General features: G+C 43.0%; 1 protein-coding gene across 1 annotated transcript; it reads right to left on the minus strand.

The window, feature by feature from the left end:
- Nucleotides 1–1,260: 1,260 nt before the first annotated feature.
- Nucleotides 1,261–16,255, minus strand: LOC135515313 (uncharacterized). The gene is made up of 10 exons (XM_064939000.1): nucleotides 16,122–16,255; nucleotides 15,063–15,101; nucleotides 13,412–13,486; nucleotides 12,877–13,018; nucleotides 10,922–11,016; nucleotides 3,357–3,671; nucleotides 2,760–3,125; nucleotides 2,187–2,284; nucleotides 1,911–2,022; nucleotides 1,261–1,731 (listed from the first exon to the last, which is right to left on the minus strand). Coding segments are annotated over exons 1-10 (1,263 nt in total). The 5' UTR covers nucleotides 16,123–16,255; the 3' UTR covers nucleotides 1,261–1,711.
- Between the last annotated feature and the right edge of the window lie 2,980 nt (nucleotides 16,256–19,235).

A 19,235-nucleotide genomic window follows, 5' to 3' on the forward strand; every position in this document is an offset into this window, starting at 1 on the left:
CTTGTCATCTCCCGTCTGGATTACTGCAACTCGCTGTTGGCTGGGCTCCCTGCCTGTGCCATTAAACCCCTACAACTCATCCAGAACGCCGCAGCCCGTCTGGTGTTCAACCTTCCCAAGTTCTCTCACGTCACCCCCGCTCCTCCGCTCTCTCCACTGGCTTCCAGTTGAAGCTCGCATCCGCTACAAGACCATGGTGCTTGCCTACGGAGCTGTGAGGGGAACGGCACCGCAGTACCTCCAGGCTCTGATCAGGCCCTACACCCAAGCAAGGGCACTGCGTTCATCCACCTCTGGCCTGCTCGCCTCCCTACCATTGAGGAAGTACAGTTCCCGCTCAGCCCAGTCAAAACTGTTCGCTGCTCTGGCCCCCAATGGTGGAACAAACTCCCTCACGACGCCAGGACAGCGGAGTCAATCACCACCTTCCGGAGACACCTGAAACCCCACCTCTTCAAGGAATACCTAGGATAGGATAAGTAATCCTTCTCACCCCCCCCCTTAATGATTTAGATGCACTATTGTAAAGTGGCTGTTCCACTGGATGTCAGAAGGTGAATTCACCAATTTGTAAGTCGCTCTGGATAAGAGCGTCTGCTAAATGACTTAAATGTAAATGTAATGTTCCAGGCAAAGCAGGCCGTCTTCCTACAGCCCAATGCATTGTAATTAATGTTTGTTTTCATGTGGTACCTGCAGGGTCATGGCAGCCTAATCCCCAATTGTGTAAACAAAGTGCAATGTAATTCTGGATGTACAAGAGCCCATAGTTCCTGGTATGAACACGGTGTAGCTTATTTGGTTGGAGTTTAGTGCTACGGTAGAAGTAGTTCGGATGTGGTTTTACTTCCTGGTCTATGTCAATTTGGATAAAACCATTTGCTAAATAACTAGGCCTACATGACTTGGTTTATCAAGTTGATTAATGTATAACAGCCATCAACTACACGAATAAGGACAAGACCCCCACACACCTCCCCTGCTATACATGAGCCTGTGTTTATGACTGTAATAGCTGCCACAACACACCATGACACCAGGGAAAACTCTAATGATATACAAATGTTGATTAGCTTCATGACATGTATACTGCCATTCTGTCACACCCACAACAGTCTGTCTGTCTGTGTGTGTTTCTGTATGTACTCTTCCCTGAAGGTTGCTGCTTGCATGTTGGGACATAATTCTACATAACTCTGTTGTGATTACTGCCTCCATCTCACCATTTTTGCTGGAGAGTGAAAATAATGGTAATACTGATGTCACTAATCAAACATCTTTAATTGAAGAATGTCAACAGTCGCATCCATAATTGAGTGTGTAACATAATTTTTCTCATTAAAATGCAAGTCCCTGACTGAAATGTCCTTAACAACAGACTTGAAAAAACACAAATGTCTTTTTATTCCTCTTCTCTTCACTAACCAAATTGCCCTGATGTACAACAAACATTATTACATTACATTCATACACCAACAAATATCTTACATTATAATTTGGTGTTATATTAGTCAAACATTGTAAAGTCTAAATCAATCCTAATGTAAATTGACGTCATAATTTTACCTTCATACGACAAATCGAACTATCATAACTTGAATGACATTAACAAGAATAATATTGTATTACGTATTATAAGGTATATAATATATAATGTGGTTTCCTTGGACCTTCCATGCCTCTCCTTCTGCATTGCCTTTACTGGTCCTCTTCATCCAGACCCACACTGACCTTAGAAAACAAACACAACAGTACAAAGACTCTCACTGGAAATAGTTCATGAACACCTGACTTCATTTCCAAACTGTCAATGGGATGCAAAACCTAACAACACACTGTACAAGGGACTCTGCACAAGACTAAACAAAAGTAGGGCCATTTTTATAACTGTAGCACCAAAAGGTGCTTACCTTCATCAGGGCTTCCAAGTTCAACTGTTTTGCGAAAAACATCTCCATTCGGCAGTTTTCTCCAGCGTAGGCCTTGGATGAAGTTACCATTCTTCACAAACTCCTTTCTTGTCTATGAGATATGATCAAACTAGATGAAGCCAGCAACACCAATTTTAATTGAGCATCATAAATGTAATACTATGTGATGTCAGGTTTCTATTCCTAATCTTGAAAACAGTGAAATGAGTGAGGATGACATTGATTTCTGATGTGGGAGATGTAGGACAACTGTACCTGCTCCAACATCTGTTCCTTTATCACTGGGTCATTGAGGTCAGCTCCTGTGTTAGATTTCAGAGACATCCTTACAATGGTCTGCTTGATTCTCTTTTCTAGAGGGACATATGAATGGTAACAGACACTCAAATGAGGTTCACCTTATTTACAATAAATAATAAATATTTCTTCCAATGTCCTTTAAAGGCTGTAAATGACTTTGGAACTGTGTAGTAGCAACCCTCTGTGTTCTATGTTTACCAGTATGGAAATATTATCTCATAACTGAAACCACATGAGCACATATATCTGAAAGGTGGGGAGAGAGAGGTGGCTGGAGTAGGCTACATGTAGCATCTCTGTGTCTGACATGTGACAGTGTTTGCTGCATTGGGACCCTATTGGGGCTAAATTGCCATCCCTGCCCCTGTCTTACGAACCATAGTAACACCAATAAGATGACAGTCTGGTGGCCTGGCAGGTCTCGTGGAAATGCCACAGACTCTGGCACACATGTCTATGGTGTCAGAAATAGGTTTGAATCCTGCCTTTTCCTCTCTCGAAGTGTTCAATAAAAGATGTAAGTCTTACTTCCAGTGCAAAGGAACGGTCTCTTCAGAGAGCAGTCTGTCTTCTCCAGGGTGACGTTTTCAGTCTGCCAATGGCACTTATGTTTCAGGGAGCAGCAGTTACTAGCACCCAGTTGAGGCTCAGACACACAGTATGGAAAGGGGTCCCCATTGGACCACTCCCACATTCTGGTAGAAGTCTTCCAGTAGAGTCCAATCCACATTTCAAACTGCCGTGTCTCTGTTATGCTTTGGAATGCTGTGTAATCCTCTTGGGTGAGGATGCTCGCTAAGTCATCTCCACTGGCTCGGCAAGCCGTCTGTGCCTCCTCCCACGTCAATGAACCTTGACCCATGTAGTATTTAAGCTCTGAGTTTAATTGTGTGCCTAAGGACAGAAAATACAATTGTCTTAAAAAGCCCTAAAAGATATGGACATTGATGTTAAATAAATGCACCTAGATGATTGTCAAAGGATACATACAGTAACCCTTAAAGGTGACATTATTTGAAATGTACTATGTACTTTACCAATATGTTAAGAATGACTACCCCCCTTCAAGTAAAGTGTTTTCATTACTTTGGAGTAGTAGGGAGAAGAGATGCAAAATAAACTTACTTTTCTGGCACACAAAGTTACTTGAACTTGTGCATTCTCTCAAAACCCATAGTTTTTTTACAAATTCATGAACAACACACTTTGCATTTAGTGTATTCGAATAGCCCAGTTTGGGCCAAAAGGCCTGGTATTGGGAGTGGACCCAGACAGCGTCAGTGAGGTTCTGTGCTGACACTGCTCTCAGAGCTGCTGTCTGGTCCTCAGCATTGAAGATGGTGGCCTGTTCATCGTAGTACTCCCTGCAGAACTTCTGGGCTTCATCCATGCTCCTCTCCTCGCTAACCAAAGTAAACACTGGTATCTCTACTGCTGGGCCTGTGTGGACAGACAAAGCACTGGGGTGACTCCTCATGAAACTAGAACCAAAGAAGTTCAAAACTCTTTGGGATTTTCACTAAATATATTCCATAGAATGGTCCTTTGGAGGAAGGACTTCTGAAATACTCAATGTACAAAACATTAGGAACATTTTATGTCATTACATAGAATGATCAGGTGAATCCAGGTGAAAGCTATGGTCCCTTACTGATGTCACCTGTTCAATTCACATCAATCAGTGTAGATGAAGGAGAGGAGACGGGTTAAAGAATGATTTTTAAGCCTTGAGACAATTGAGACATGGATTGTGTGTGTGTGACGTTTAGAGGGTGAATGGGCAAGACAAAACATTGAAGTGCCTTTGAACAGGCGGTGCCAGGCACATTTGTTTGTGTGTGTCAAGAGCTACAACCCTGCTGGGTTTTTCAAGCCCAACAGTTTGCTGTGTGTTTCAAGACTGATCCACCACCCAAAGGACATCCAGACCATTTGACACAACTGTGGGAAGCGTTGGAGTCAACATGGGCCAGCATCCCTGTGGAACGCTTTTGACACCTTGTAGAGTCCATACCCCAACAAATTGAGGGTGTTCGAAGTGCCAAAGAGGGTGCAACTTATAATATACCTTACACCAATACCTAAGTTCCAGACTGTGATCTCTGCTACTTTTAGCATTATAGGATTCAAAATCATGTTAACAATATTAATTCCCACAGAGTCCATGCAACTTATTCTGTGACTTGTTAAGGACATTTTTACTGATGAACTTGTTTAGGTTTGCCATGACAAAGTGTTTGAATACTTATTGACTCAAGACATCTCAGCTTTTCATTTTTAATTTGTTTGTAAAAATTCCTGGAAATATTATTCCACTTTGACATTATGGGGTATAGTGTATAGGCTGGTGACCAAAAAATATGCTATTTTTAATCCATTTTAAAATCAGGCTGTAAAACAACAAAAAAAACAAAAAAAGTCTAGTGTGAATACTTTCTGAAGCATCTGTATTCTACATCCATATTAGATTTCCAGAGTGGAATCTCTACTAGTATTAGTTTTATGGGATGAATTGAAGGGATCATATATTTAAAAATTTGCATAATCTAAAATAATATATTTTTAATATTCATGGTCATATTTTTCAATATGCATAAATGTATGTAAGAGATGTACTGTTGAAATCAAAATACTACTCATATTACATAGCAAGCGGTAAAGTTTCATTTGACTCCAATTTTTACTTTGTAGCGCCTACAGATGAAAGTATGGAGTCCTAAAGGAGCCCTGGGTGAGGTCAAATTGTCACAAATTATTCCAACTTCAGTTCCTCCAGTATTCTTTAAGGTACAAATGACAAATATTTGTCAACAATCCTTTCTACAAAGAACGACATTTCTTGTTTTAGTTTTGTGAGCAATCACCCATGGACTGAGTGATCCACTTTTTTTAAATTTTCACCTAAAATGACATACCTAAATCTAACTGCCTGTAGCTCAGGACCTGAAGCAAGGATATGCATATTCTTGATACCATTTCAAAGGAGAAACTTTGAAATTTGTGGAAATATAAAATGAATGTAGGAGAATATAACACATTAGAACTGGTAGAAGATAACACAAAGTAAAAAACTTATTTTTGTATTTATTTGTACCATCATGTCATGTCTTATTATGTCTGTTCCTGTCCTTTCTCTTCACTCTGTCTCTCTCTGCTGGTCTTATTAGGTTACCTTCTCTTTCTCTCCTTCTCCAGCTGTTCCTCATCTCCCCTAACTAGCTCATTCACCCTTTCCCCACCTGTTCCCTTTTTTCCCTCTGATTAGGTCTCTATTTCTTTCTCTGTTCCTGCTACTTTCGGTGTCAGATTCTCGTTTGTGTTTCTCATGCCAGAAGCAAGCTATCGTCTCGTTTGCTTCCACCTAATCCTATCCTGTCGGAGTCTGCCTGGCAGGTGCATCCTGCACTCTACTAACTATCTTTTGTTCCATTGACAACGTCGGAAGAGGATCTATGCCATTCCTGTTTTTTCATTAAAAGAACTCTGTTTCTGTTAAAACCGCTTTTGGGTCTTCACTCAAGTACATAACAGAAGAATCTGACCAAGAATGGACCCAGCGGCTCCGGACCCTTTTCACTCCGCCGTCGAGATCCAGGGAGCGATGCTAGGCAGACACGAGGAGGAATTGTCTGCTGCTCGACATGCCGTTGAGACCCTGGCCATCCAAGTCTCCGACCTCACAAGACAGGTTCACCAACTCCACCTCGATCCACCGCCCACTTCCAGGGTTTCCGAGTCTCCGGAGCCCAGGATCAATAACCCGCCGTGTTACTCTGGGGAGCCCACTGAGTGCCGCTCATTCCTCACTCAGTGTGATGTGGTGTTCTCTCTCCAGCCCAACACTTACTCCAGGAGCACAGCCCGCATCGCCTACGTCATTACCGGACGGGCGCGTGAGTGGGGCACGGCAAACTGGGAGGCGAGGGCTGAGTGTATTAACCAGTATCAGGACTCTGTCTTCCCTATGTCAGGGGAATCGATCCATAACGGATTATTCTATTGAGTTTCGCACTCTCGCTGCCTCTAGTGACTGGAACGAGCCGGCTTTGCTCGCTCGTTTTCTGGAGGGTCTCCTCGCCGAGGTTAAGGATGAGATTCTCTCCCGGGAGGTTCCTTCCAGTCTGGACTCCTTAATAGCTCTCGCTATTCGCATAGAGCGACGGTTTGATCTTCGTCGCCGAGCTCGTGGAAAGGAGTTCGCGTTCTCCTTTGCCCCCTCTCCGCATCACTGCCACCTGCCGCATCACTGCCACCCTCCTCCGCCGGCTCGGATGCTGAGCCTATGCAGCTGGGGGTATCCGCATCTCGGCCAAGGAGAAGGAACGGAGAATCACCAACCGCCTCTGTCTCTACTGCGGCTCCGCTGGTCATTTTGTCACCTCATGCCCAGTAAAAGCCAGAGCTCATCAGTAAGAGGAGGGCTACTGGTGAGCGCAACTACTCAGGTCTCTCCTTCAAGATCCTGCACTACCTTTCCGGTCCATCTCCGCTGGCCCGGTTCATCTGCTTCCTGCAGTGCCTTGATAGACTCTGGGGCGGAGGGCTGTTTTATGGACGAGACCTGGGCTCGGGAACATGACATTCCTCTCAGACAGTTAAGGGATCCCACGGCCTTGTTCGCTTTAGATGGTAGTTCTCTCCCCAAGATTCAGCGTGAGACGCTGCCTTTAACCCTCACTGTCTCTGGTAATCATAGCGAAACCATTTCTTTTTTAATTTTTCGTTCACCTTTTACACCTGTTGTTTTGGGTCATCCCTGGCTAGTGCGCCATAACCCTTCTATTAATTGGTCTAGTAATACTATCCTATCCTGGAATGTTTCTTGTCATGTGACCTGTTTAATGTCTGCTATCCCTCCTGTTTCCTCTGTCTCTTCTTCACAGGAGGAGCCTGGTGATTTGACAGGGGTGCCGGAGGAGTATCACGATCTGCGCACGGTGTTCAGTCGTTCCAAGGCCACTTCTCTCCCTCCACACCGGTCGTATGACTGTAGTATTGATCTCCTTCCGGGAACTACTCCCCCCCGGGGTAGATTATACTCTCTGTCGGCTCCCGAACGTAAGGCTCTCGAGGATTATTTGTCGGTATCGCTCGACGCCGGTATCATAGTCTCCTCCTCCTCTCCCGCCGGAGCGGGGGTTTTTTTGTTCAGAAGAAGGACGGGTCCCTGCGCCCATGCGTGGATTATCGAGGGCTGACTGACATAACAGTTAAGAATCGTTATCCGCTTCCTCTTATGTCTTCAGCCTTCGAGATCCTGCAGGGAGCCAGGTTTTTCACCAAATTGGACCTTCGTAACGCCTACCATCTCGTGCGCATCAGGGAGGGGGACGAGTGGAAGACGGCGTTTAACACTCCGTTAGGGCACTTTGAATACCGGGTTCTTCCTTTCGGCCTCGTTAACGCTCCAGCTGTCTTTAAGGCACTAGTTAACGACGTCCTGAGAGACATGCTGAACATTTTTGTTTTCGTTTACATGGACGATATCCTGATTTTTTCACCGTCTCTCCCGATTCATGTTCAGCACGTGCGACGCGTCCTCCAGCGCCTTTTGGAGAACTGTCTTTATGTGAAGGCTGAGAAGTGCACTTTTCATGCCTCCTCTGTCCCTTTTCTCGGTTCTGTTATTTCCGCTGAGGGCATTAAGATGGATCCCGCTAAGGTCCAGGCTGTCATTGATTGGCCCGTTCCTAAGTCACGCGTCGAGCTGCAGCGCTTTCTTGGCTTCGCGAATTTCTATCGTCGTTTCATCCGTAATTTCGGTCAGGTGGCAGCTCCCCTCACAGCCCTTACTTCTGTTAAGACGTGCTTTAAGTGGTCCGTTTCCGCCCAGGGAGCTTTTGATCTTCTCAAGAATCGTTTTACATCCGCACCTATTCTTGTTACACCTGACATCTCTAGACAGTTTGTTGTTGAGGTTGACGCGTCAGAGGTGGGCGTGGGAGCCATTCTTTCTCAGCGCTCCCTCTCTGACGGCAAGGTCCATCCTTGCGCGTTTTCTCTCATCGCTATCGCGTTATCGCCGTCAGAACGTAATTATGATGTTGGTAATCGCGAACTGCTCGCCATCCGCTTAGCCCTAGGCGAATGGCGACAGTGGTTGGAGGGGGCGACCGTTCCTTTGTCGTTTGGACTGACCATAGGAACCTTGAGTACATCCGTTCAGCCAAACGACTTAATGCGCGTCAGGCTCGTTGGGCTCTGTTTTTCGCTCGTTTCGAGTTTGTTATTTCTTATCGTCCGGGCTCAAAAAACACCAAGCCTGATGCTTTATCTCGTCTCTTCAGTTCTTCTGAGGTCTCCACCGACCCCGAGGGGATTCTCCCTGAGGGGCGTGTTGTCGGGTTGACTGTCTGGGGAATTGAGAGGCAGGTAAAGCAAGCACTCGCTCACACTCCGTCGCCGCGAGCTTGTCCTAGGAACCTTCTGTTCGTTCCCGTTCCTACTCGTCCGGCCGTTCTTCAGTGGGCCCACTCTGCCAAGTTAGCCGGCCACCCCGGCGTTCGGGGTACGCTCGCTTCCATTCGCCAGCGTTTCTGGTGGCCCACTCGGGAACGTGACGCGCGATTTGTCGCTGCTTGTTCGGTCTGCGCGCAGACTAAATCTGGGAACTCTCCTCCTGCCGGCCGTCTCAGACCGCTTCCCATTCCCTCTCGACCGTGGTCTCACATCGCTTTAGATTTTATCACCGGACTGCCTTCATCAGCGGGGAAGACAGTTATTCTTACGGTTGTCGATAGATTCTCTAAGGCGGCTCATTTCATTCCTCTCGCTAAGCTCCCTTCTGCTAAGGAGACGGCTCAGATCATTATCGAGAATGTTTTCCGAATTCATGGCCTTCCGTCAGACGTCGTTTCAGACAGAGGCCCGCAGTTCACGTCTCAATTTTGGAGGGAGTTTTGCCGTTTGATTGGGGCTTCCGTCAGTCTCTCGTCCGGCTTTCATCCCCAGTCTAACGGTCAAGCCGAACGGGCCAATCAGACTGTTGGTCGCATCTTACGCAGTCTTTCTTTTCGTAACCCTGCGTCTTGGTCAGAACAGCTCCCCTGGGCAGAGTACGCCCACAACTCGCTTCCTTCGTCTGCTACCGGTCTATCTCCTTTTCAGAGTAGCCTCGGGTACCAGCCTCCGCTGTTCTCATCTCAGCTCGCCGAGTCCTGCGTCCCCTCCGCTCAGGCTTTTGTCCAGCGTTGCGCGCACCTGGAAGGGGGTCAGGTCGGCACTTTGCCGTAATAGGGCGCAGACTGTTAGGGCCGCTAATAAGCGTGGGACCAAGAGTCCTAGATATTGTTGCGGTCAGAGAGTATGGCTCTCCACTCAGAACCTTCCCCTTAAGACAGCTTCTCGCAAGTTGACCCCGCGGTTCATTGGTCCGTTCCGTATTTCTCAAGTCATTAATCCTGTCGCAGTGCGACTTCTTCTCCCGCGCTATCTTCGTCGCGTTCACCCGGTCTTCCATGTCTCCTGTGTTAAGCCCGTTCTTCGCGCCCCGCTCGTCCCTCCCCCCCCCCATCCTTGTCGAGGGCGCACCTATCTACAGGGTTCGTAAGATTTTGGACATGCGTCCTCGGGGCCGTGGTCATCAGTACCTAGTGGATTGGGAGGGTACGGTCCTGAGGAGAGGAGTTGGGTTCCCTCTCGGGACGTGCTGGACCGTTCGCTGATCGATGATTTCCTCTGTTGCCGCCAGGTTTCCTCCTCGAGTGCGCCAGGAGGCGCTCGGTGAGTGGGGGGGGTACTGTCATGTCTTATTATGTCTGTTCCTGTCCTTTCTCTTCACTCTGTCTCTCTCTGCTGGTCTTATTAGGTTACCTTCTCTTTCTCTCCTTCTCCAGCTGTTCCTCATCTCCCCTAACTAGCTCATTCACCCTTTCCCCACCTGTTCCCTTTTTCCCTCTGATTAGGTCTCTATTTCTTTCTCTGTTCCTGCTACTTTCGGTGTCAGATTCTCGTTTGTGTTTCTCATGCCAGAAGCAAGCTATCGTCTCGTTTGCTTCCACCTAATCCTATCCTGTCAGAGTCTGCCTGGCAGGTGCATCCTGCACTCTACTAACTATCTTTTGTTCCATTGACAACGTCGGAAGAGGATCTATGCCATTCCTGTTTTTTCATTAAAAGAACTCTGTTTCTGTTAAAACCGCTTTTGGGTCTTCACTCAAGTACATAACACATCATCAAATGAAAGGCCATAATGTATTATTCCAGCTACAGGCACAATTTGATTTTGGCCACTAGATGGCTGCAGCGTATGTGCAAAGTTTTAGACTGATCCAATGAACCATTGCATTTCTGTTCAAAATGTGGAATCAAGACTGCCCAAATGTGCCAACTTGGTTTATTAATAACTTTCAAGTTCATAACAGTGCCCTCTCCTCAAAAAATTGTTTGGTTTTCTTTCACTGTAATAGCTACTGTACATTGAACAGTGCAGTTAAATAAACAAGATTTTTTTTTTTTGTCAATATCAGATATGTCTATGTCCTGGGAATCAATCTCATGCTAATCGCATTAGCCTACGTTAGCTCAACCGTCCCGTGTGGACCCACCGATCCTGTAGAGGTTTTAATATAAAACCACATTGGATTTATCTCAATGATCTCAATTTAGAGCTTTTTTGCAACTCTTGACAATGTGAATGCTGACAATATGTTTAACAGTTGTACTTTTCTTACAGTTAGATTAGTCCATACCTTCCCTGCACCCATTCCTTGTGTAACCAGATATGATTCCTGGAATGTCTTTTGTAGTTGGTTGACCATCTGAGTACTTTTGATAGCATCGGAATCTGGTTTGAAAGTAAAAGTCAATACTGATGGAATTCTTCTGTCATGCCTCTGTTCCACAATCATTTTTTGTAAACAATGTAATTGTGAACAAATACAGTGCCTTGCGAAAGTATTCGGCCCCCTTAAACTTTGCGAACTTTTGCCACATTTCAGGCTTCAAACATAAAGATATAAAACTGTATTTTTTTGTGAAGAATCAACAACAAGTGGGACACAATCATGAAGTGGAACGACATTTATTGGGTATTTCAAACTTTTTTAACAAATTGAAAAATTGGGCGTGCAAAATTATTCAGCCCCTTTACTTTCAGTGCAGCAAACTCTTTCCAGAAGTTCAGTGAGGATCTCTGAATGATCCAATGTTGACCTAAATGACTAATGATGATAAATACAATCAACCTGTGTGTAATCAAGTCTCCGTATAAATGCACCTGCACTGTGATAGTCTCAGAGGTCCGTTAAAAGTGCAGAGAGCATCATGAAGAACAAGGAACACACCAGGCAGGTCCGAGATACTGTTGTGAAGAAGTTTAAAGCCGGATTTGGATACAAAAAGATTTCCCAAGCTTTAAACATCCCAAGGAGCACTGTGCAAGCGATAATATTGAAATGGAAGGAGCATCAGACGTCTGCAAATCTACCAAGACCTGGCCGTCCCTCTAAACTTTCAGCTCATACAAGGAGAAGACTGATCAGAGATGCAGCCAAGAGGCCCATGATCACTCTGGATGAACTGCAGAGATCTACAGCTGAGGTGGGAGACTCTGTCCATAGGACAACAATCAGTCGTATATTGCACAAATCTGGCCTTTATGGAAGAGTGGCAAGACGAAAGCCATTTCTTAAAGATATCCATAAAAGGTGTTGTTTAAAGTTCGCCACAAGCCACCTGGGAGACACACCAAACATGTGGAAGAAGGTGCTCTGGTCAGATGAAACCAAATTGAACAATGCAAAAAGTTATGTTTGGCGTAAAAGCAACACAGCACATCACCCTGAACACACCATACCCACTGTCAAACATGGTGGTGGCAGCATCATGGTTTGGGCCTGCTTTTCTTCAGCAGGGACAGGGAAGATGGTTAAAATTGATGGGAAGATGGATGGAGCCAAATACAGGACCATTCTGGAAGAAAACCTGATGGAGTCTGCAAAAGACCTGAGACTGGGACGGAGATTTGTCTTCCAACAAGACAATGATCCAAAACATAAAGCAAAATCTACAATGGAATGGTTCAAAAATAAACATATCCAGGTGTTAGAATGGCCAAGTCAAAGTCCAGACCTGAATCCAATCGAGAATCTGTGGAAAGAACTGAAAACTGCTGTTCACAAATGCTCTCCATCCAACCTCACTGAGCTCGAGCTGTTTTGCAAGGAGGAATGGGGAAAATGTCAGTCTCTCGATGTGCAAAACTGATAGAGACATACCCCAAGCGACTTACAGCTGTAATCGCAGCAAAAGGTGGCGCTACAAAGTATTAACTTAAGGGGGCTGAATAATTTTGCACGCCCAATTTTTCAGTTTTTGATTTGTTAAAAAAGTTTGAAATATCCAATAAATGTCGTTCCACTTCATGATTGTGTCCCACTTGTTGTTGATTCTTCACAAAAAAATACAGTTTTATATCTTTATGTTTGAAGCCTGAAATGTGGCAAAAGGTCGCAAAGTTCAAGGGGGCCGAATACTTTCGCAAGGCACTGTACTGTATATAATTTTGATCTCGTGAATTCTTCAATTCATAGCTCTGCATTTCAGAGCAGTGACATTTCTCTAGCCCCACCCATTAACTATTTAACAAAACAAGTGGTTTGACCACCACCCAAACAGACAACCCAAATACTCAAATAGATGATACGTTTTAACCACGTAGCTGAAGTAGGAACACCCAGGGGTCTGAGTGCAGGCAAGCTGGCAATGATGTTGGTCCCGTTCATACACCATCAGAATGTCGTTGAAAGGAAAGACTTTGTCAACCACGAATCCCTGTGAGCAGTGAGCTGTGGAACAGGGCAAATGTGGTTAATTTGGATAACAAGTCAATTACTAAAATCCTAAACTACCACAAAAGTGACAGAAATGGCTTCGTCCAAGCTCAATAGTCCAATATTAGATTGACTTAAACTAAACCATGAAGGATACATCTCAAATGACCTCTAACCTGTACCCCCACACACTGACTCTGTACCGGTACCCCCTGTATATAGCCTCGTTATTGTGTTACTTTGTATTATTTTTTCTTTGTTTATTTGGTAAATATTTTCTTAACTCTTCTTGAACTGCACTGTTGGTTAAGGGCTTGTAAGTAAGCATTTCACGGTAAGGACTACACTTGTATTCAGCGCATGTGACAAATAAAGTTGGATTTGATATAGCATATAATGTACACTCACATGGTTCAACTGCTCTGGTGTCACTGAAAGACTCATTTAAGGACTGCTGGCTGAAGAAGAGGTCAGGGGCTGCACCTGGGCAAAGAAAACAGTCTAAACATTCCCATACCGTACATTTCACAGAAAGACCCCCAAAAGTAATGTGTATGTTGATTCTGTAAAACATGTATAATTTGTAAATGCATTGCCTTCAGAAAGATTTCACACGACTTGACTTTCTCCACATTTGTTACAGACAGAATAAAAAATGGTTTACATTAAGATGAGAAGCAGACGTTGAATATCCCGTTGAGCATGGTGAAGTTACACTACACTTTGGATGGTGTAGCAATACACCCAGTCACTACAAAGATACAGGCGTCCTCCCTAACTCAGTTGCCGGAGAGGAAGGAAACCGCTCAAGGATTTCACCATGGTGGTCAATGGGGACTTTAAAACAGTTACAGAGTTCAATGGCTGTAATGGGAGGAAACTGAGGATGGATCAACAACATCATAGTTACTCCACTATACTAACCTAATTGGCAGAGTGAAAGAAGAAAGCTGAGTACCACTATTCCTGAGTAGCACTATGCATATTTTCAATGCAAAGTGGTGGCTTCCTCATGTTATGGGCATGTGTCACGCCCTGGTCTAAGTATTTTGTGTTTTTCTTCATGTATTGGGTCAGGCCAGGGTGTGGCATGGAGTTTTTGTATTGTGGTGTGTTTTGTCTTGGGGTTTTGGTGTGTATGTATTTGGGATTGTAGCTAGTGGGGTTATCTAGCAAAGTCTATGGCTGTCTGGAGTGGTTCACAATCAGAGGCAGGTGCTTATCGTTGTCTCTGATTGGGAACCATATTTAGGCAGCCATATTCTTTGAGTTTGCCGTGGGTGATTGTCCTTAGTGTCTTGATGTCCTTGTGCTGTGTTAGTTGACACCAGTTTAGGCTGTTTCGGTTTTCTTTTTGGTTATTTGTTTTGTAGTGTTTTGTATTGATTTGTGTTATGTTTGTTTTATTAAACATGGATCACATTAGACACGCTGCAGTTTGGTCCGACTCTCCTTCACCATATGAAAACCGTGACAGTATGCTTGTAGTCATTGAAGACTAATGAGTTTTTACAAATAAAAAATAAACGGAATAGAGTTAAGCATAGGCAAAATCCTAGAGGAAAACCTGGTTCAATTTGCTTGGTTTTTCTAACAATGACCAGCAATACATGTGACAGAGCTTGAAGAATTTTGAAAAGAATAATGGGCAAATGTTGCACAGTCCAGGTGTGGAAAGCTCTTAGAGACTTACCCAGAAATACTCACAGCTGTAATCGCTGCCAAAGGTGCTTCTACAAAGTATTGAGTCAAGGGCGTGAATTGTTATGTAAATTAAATATGTCTGTATTTAATTTTGAATAAATTTACTACAATTTCTCAAAACGTATTGATGGGTGAGATTCTATTTTGATTTAATCCATTATGAATTCAGGCAGTAACAAAAGAAAATGTGGAATAAGACAAGGGATGTTTCTGAAAAGCACTGTATGAATTGGATATGTGTCACAATAGATCAAATAAGGTAACTATATCAACATTCTGTGGTCAGTATACATTGTCTAAATTATGTGCTGTTTTTACTTTAAAGATGTTGGGGAAAAGGGAATACAATTCTTACCCAGAAACAGTACCACCGCTGTTGGGAGCCACATTGCCACTGCAAAGATGTAAAAGGGTAAAGAAGGTGTTTGTCTGTTTAAGAAACACTCCATAAAAGGTTATAAGAAAGATATTTAATGCAAACTGTTATGGAAAAGAAGTCTCTCTTGACAGGCTTAACATTGAGTAGCTGATTTGGTTCTGGGTGCCGAGATTCATGTAAAAGCTATGTAAAATAGCCAGTGGATTTAACTAGGCAAATAGAGTCTGATACTCTGGCTCATTTGACAGGGAAAGAGTGACTGAAGTGGATTTACTCAACCTTTCTCCTCCAACGTCTCTTCTCCCAAAAATTTTAAACGTGTGTAGTGTTGTGATGCTTATAAATATTATTATATAGAATAGTGGATTGGATGATTTTCAGTGATTTCAGGACTAACTTGACATTTACCTGTAACCTGAAACAGGAAAACTAGTTTTTCTTCTCAAATTCTTCCTCCTCAGCATCCTCTGGACAAATATTATACAATGAGGCATTCATCTATTAATGTCAGTGATAATATAATCTGGTGTGTCATTGTAGTGTGTTTAGCTGCAGACCATTTGAACCAAATGTTATTAAGGACACAGGCCTGATCACTGATTCATGAGTTCAATTCCCCCCCCAAGCAGGCTAGGGATCATACATTGATGATGTGTTGAATATTCAAAGTAAAACAGTATATTTTGAGGGCAGAATCCCTTCTTTTTTAAACTTGACCTATATAGACTCGAAAGAAACAGTACCGTATGTCATTGCTGAAGTGATTAGTGATATGATAAATGATTGATGGTATGTTGTTGCAGTATTATATGTCAATACATAATCACTTTACATATGCAGAAACAAAACACATTTTCTGACTTATTTTGTTCTTGATTAATATCCCATAATGTGAGCTACTGTGATCCAAACTAGACATATTTTCTAGATAACCTAGAATGCTTTTTGACACCAAAATATTAGTCATTATGTAAGATGTTAAACAGTAAGAAAGTGCTTGTAATACCCCATTAGTAAAATTAAATGAAAACTTACTTTTTTGTCTCCTCTCCCTCTCCAAGGCTTGTTTGGCTTTGATGAGCAGACAGGTGGAAAAGTACTGTAGCTGAAGTGTTTATAAAGAGGATCTGATCTCCTCCTTCTTTGAACACACCCTTGTGTCAATCAACCTCTTGCTGTTGTCTTGCTGAAAGATCATTCTAAATAGACTGGATGCACAAGAGTGTGTTCATGTTGCGCAGCAACTCACTGCCATCCTGAAGACAAACAATACATACGAAACGTCATCATAGCACTGACCCCATCATAGCACTGAGACTGCACTTGTGAAGGTGTTAAATTACCTTTTAATGGCGTCAGACCGAGGCTCTGCATCTGTCCTCGGGCTCCTAGACCTTGTGCTGCTTTTGATACCATCGATCACCACATTCTTTTGGAGAGATTGGAAACCCAAATTGGTCTAAACGGACAAGTTCTGGCTTGGTTTAGATCTTATCTGTCGGAAAGATATTGGGTTGTCTCTGTGGATGGTTTGTCCTCTGACAAATCAACTGTAAATTTCGGTGTTCCTCAAGGTTCTGTTTAAGACCACTATTGTTTTCACTATATATTTTACCTCTTGGTGATGTCATTCTGAAACATAATGTTAACTTTCACTGCTATGCGGATGACACACAGCTGTACATTTCGATGAAACGTGATGAAGCCCCAAATTTGCCCTCGTTGGAAGCCTGTGTTTCAGACATAAGGAAGTGGATGGCTGCAAATGTTCTACTTTTAAATTCAGACAAAACAGAAAATCTGACAATTAATCTTGATGGTTGAACAGTCGTTTCAAATAAATATGTGAAGAACCTCGGTGTTACTCTGGACACTGATCTCTTGTTTGACGAACATATCAAGACTGTTTCAAGGACAGCTTTTTTCCATCTACGTAACATTGCAAAAATCTGAAACTTTCCGTCCAAAAATAATTCTGAAACATTAATCCATGCTTTTGTTACTTCTAGGTTTGACTACTGCAATGCTCTACTTTCTGGCGTCCCCGATAAAGCACTAAATAAACTTCAGTTAGTGCTAAACACGGCACATAGAATAAGGGCACATATAATTCACCTGGATTCACCTCATCAGTCTATGTCATGGAAAGAGCAGGTTTTCCTAATGTTTTGTACACTCAGTGTATATTACCATGGTGATTTGAACTCTAGACTTGGTCATATGTCATCCAAAGAATAGCAAATTGCAATTTGATGATGCCAAGCATACGTTGTCATCTTTATGTAAAGTGTTTAGGAAACATTGATCTTAGGACATTTTGATCCTACATGGGCTTAACAAATTGCAATGTCATCTTGGATGCACAAAAGCCTATAGTTCCTGATGGCTTATTCAGTTGAAGTTTAATGTCACAAGTAGTTAGGATGTGGTTTTAATTCCCTGTCTTCTTGTTGATATGTATAAATGCTAAATACAGTTGAAGTCGGAAATTTAAATACAGCTTAGCCAATTACATTCAAACTCAGTTTTTCACTATTCCTGTCATTTAGAATTTAGGATCACCACTTTATTTGAAGAATGTGAAATGTCAGAATAAAAGTAGAGAGAATTATTTATTTCAGCTTTTCTTTCTATCATCACATTCCCAGTGGGACAGAAGTTTACATACTCAATAAGTATTTGGTAGCATTGCCTTGAAATTGTTTAACTTGGATCAAATGTTTCAGGTAGCCTTCCAACAAGCTTCCCACAATAAGTTGGGTGAATTGTGGCCTATTCCCCCTTGATAGAGCTGGAGTAACTGAGTCAGGTTTTTTAGTCTCCTTGGTATTCTTACATACAATCGTCCTTTTAAAAGTATAACGTTTGTCTTATAGGTTTTAGGTGTTTATACCTCTCCCTGCATACTTTTAATAGTCCCTGCTCAGACTATCTCAGCACAAGGTAGCACAAGGTTTATTTTTAGTAATGGCCTCAACTACTACGAGTCATTACAGACCCGTCCGTGTCCTTTCAAAATTGATCAATGATTTGTTACCCAGTGCCGTCTAACATGAACGTATATACTTTTGTAATTAAACTTTCTCTACGTTAGATTATATAGGTGGTATACCCGATACAAATCAGTCCCGTTAGTTTTAAGAATCAAGCCTTTCCCACTCTATTTTGACTAATGCTCTAGAATTCAGTCCATTAAAGTCCATTTTTTAAGCAAGTTTTTTAACTTAACCCCCAAACTTATGAATAAATATTACTGACCTTTTCCTTGCAGCTGAGATTTAATTTCGGTTGGATCTCGTCACCGTTTTCTGTTGTGTACCAGTTCGCCACCGGCCTGAAATGGACCCTCAATGTTAGAGGGCAGGTCTTTGTTATTATAGAATTATCATCCGCAAGTGCACGGTTTTCAGTGTCCCCTGGAACGACAGTTAACGGGTATTGAGGTCCGACTCGAAGGACCAATTGTCACGAGAATTTTCAATCCCAGTGATGATAACAATCACTATAGCTTTGACCAATTCCCCCTAGGTTGTAAAGCTAGGGTTAATAAGAATTAGGCAACTACTCAGATTCTGCAAAAGGTTAGTACAGTTTATTCATGAGGGCTCTAAAGCCAAAAATGAGGACCCAGTCCTTTTATAATACACACAACTTCCTATCTTTAGACTACTCCCAACTCAAACATTTCACCCTGTTATACAATTTCAGAGTGGAACACTTTAGCCATTATCTTAAAACATAAAAATTATTCTATCAGTATGATGAAACAAAAATAGAACTGTTTGGCTATAATTGTGAATATGTTTGGAGGAAAAGGGGGAGGCTTGCAAGTCGAAGATAACCATCCCAACCGTGAAGCACAGGGGTGGCAACATCATGTTATGGGGGTGCTTTGCTGCAGGAGGGACTGGTGCTCTTCACAAAATAGATGGCATCATGAGCGAGGAAAATGATGTGGATATATTGAAGCAACATCTCAAGACATCAGTGAGGAAGTTAAAGCTTGGTCTCAAATGGGTCTTCCAAATGACAATGACCCCAAGCATACTTCCAAAGTAGTGGTAAAATGGCTTAAGGACAACAAAGTCAAGGTATTGTAGTGGCCATCACAAAGCCCTGACCTCAATCATATAGAAATATTTGTGGGCA

The sequence above is a fragment of the Oncorhynchus masou genome, chromosome 27 (assembly GCF_036934945.1).
Source record: "Oncorhynchus masou masou isolate Uvic2021 chromosome 27, UVic_Omas_1.1, whole genome shotgun sequence".
NCBI lineage: Eukaryota > Metazoa > Chordata > Actinopteri > Salmoniformes > Salmonidae > Oncorhynchus > Oncorhynchus masou.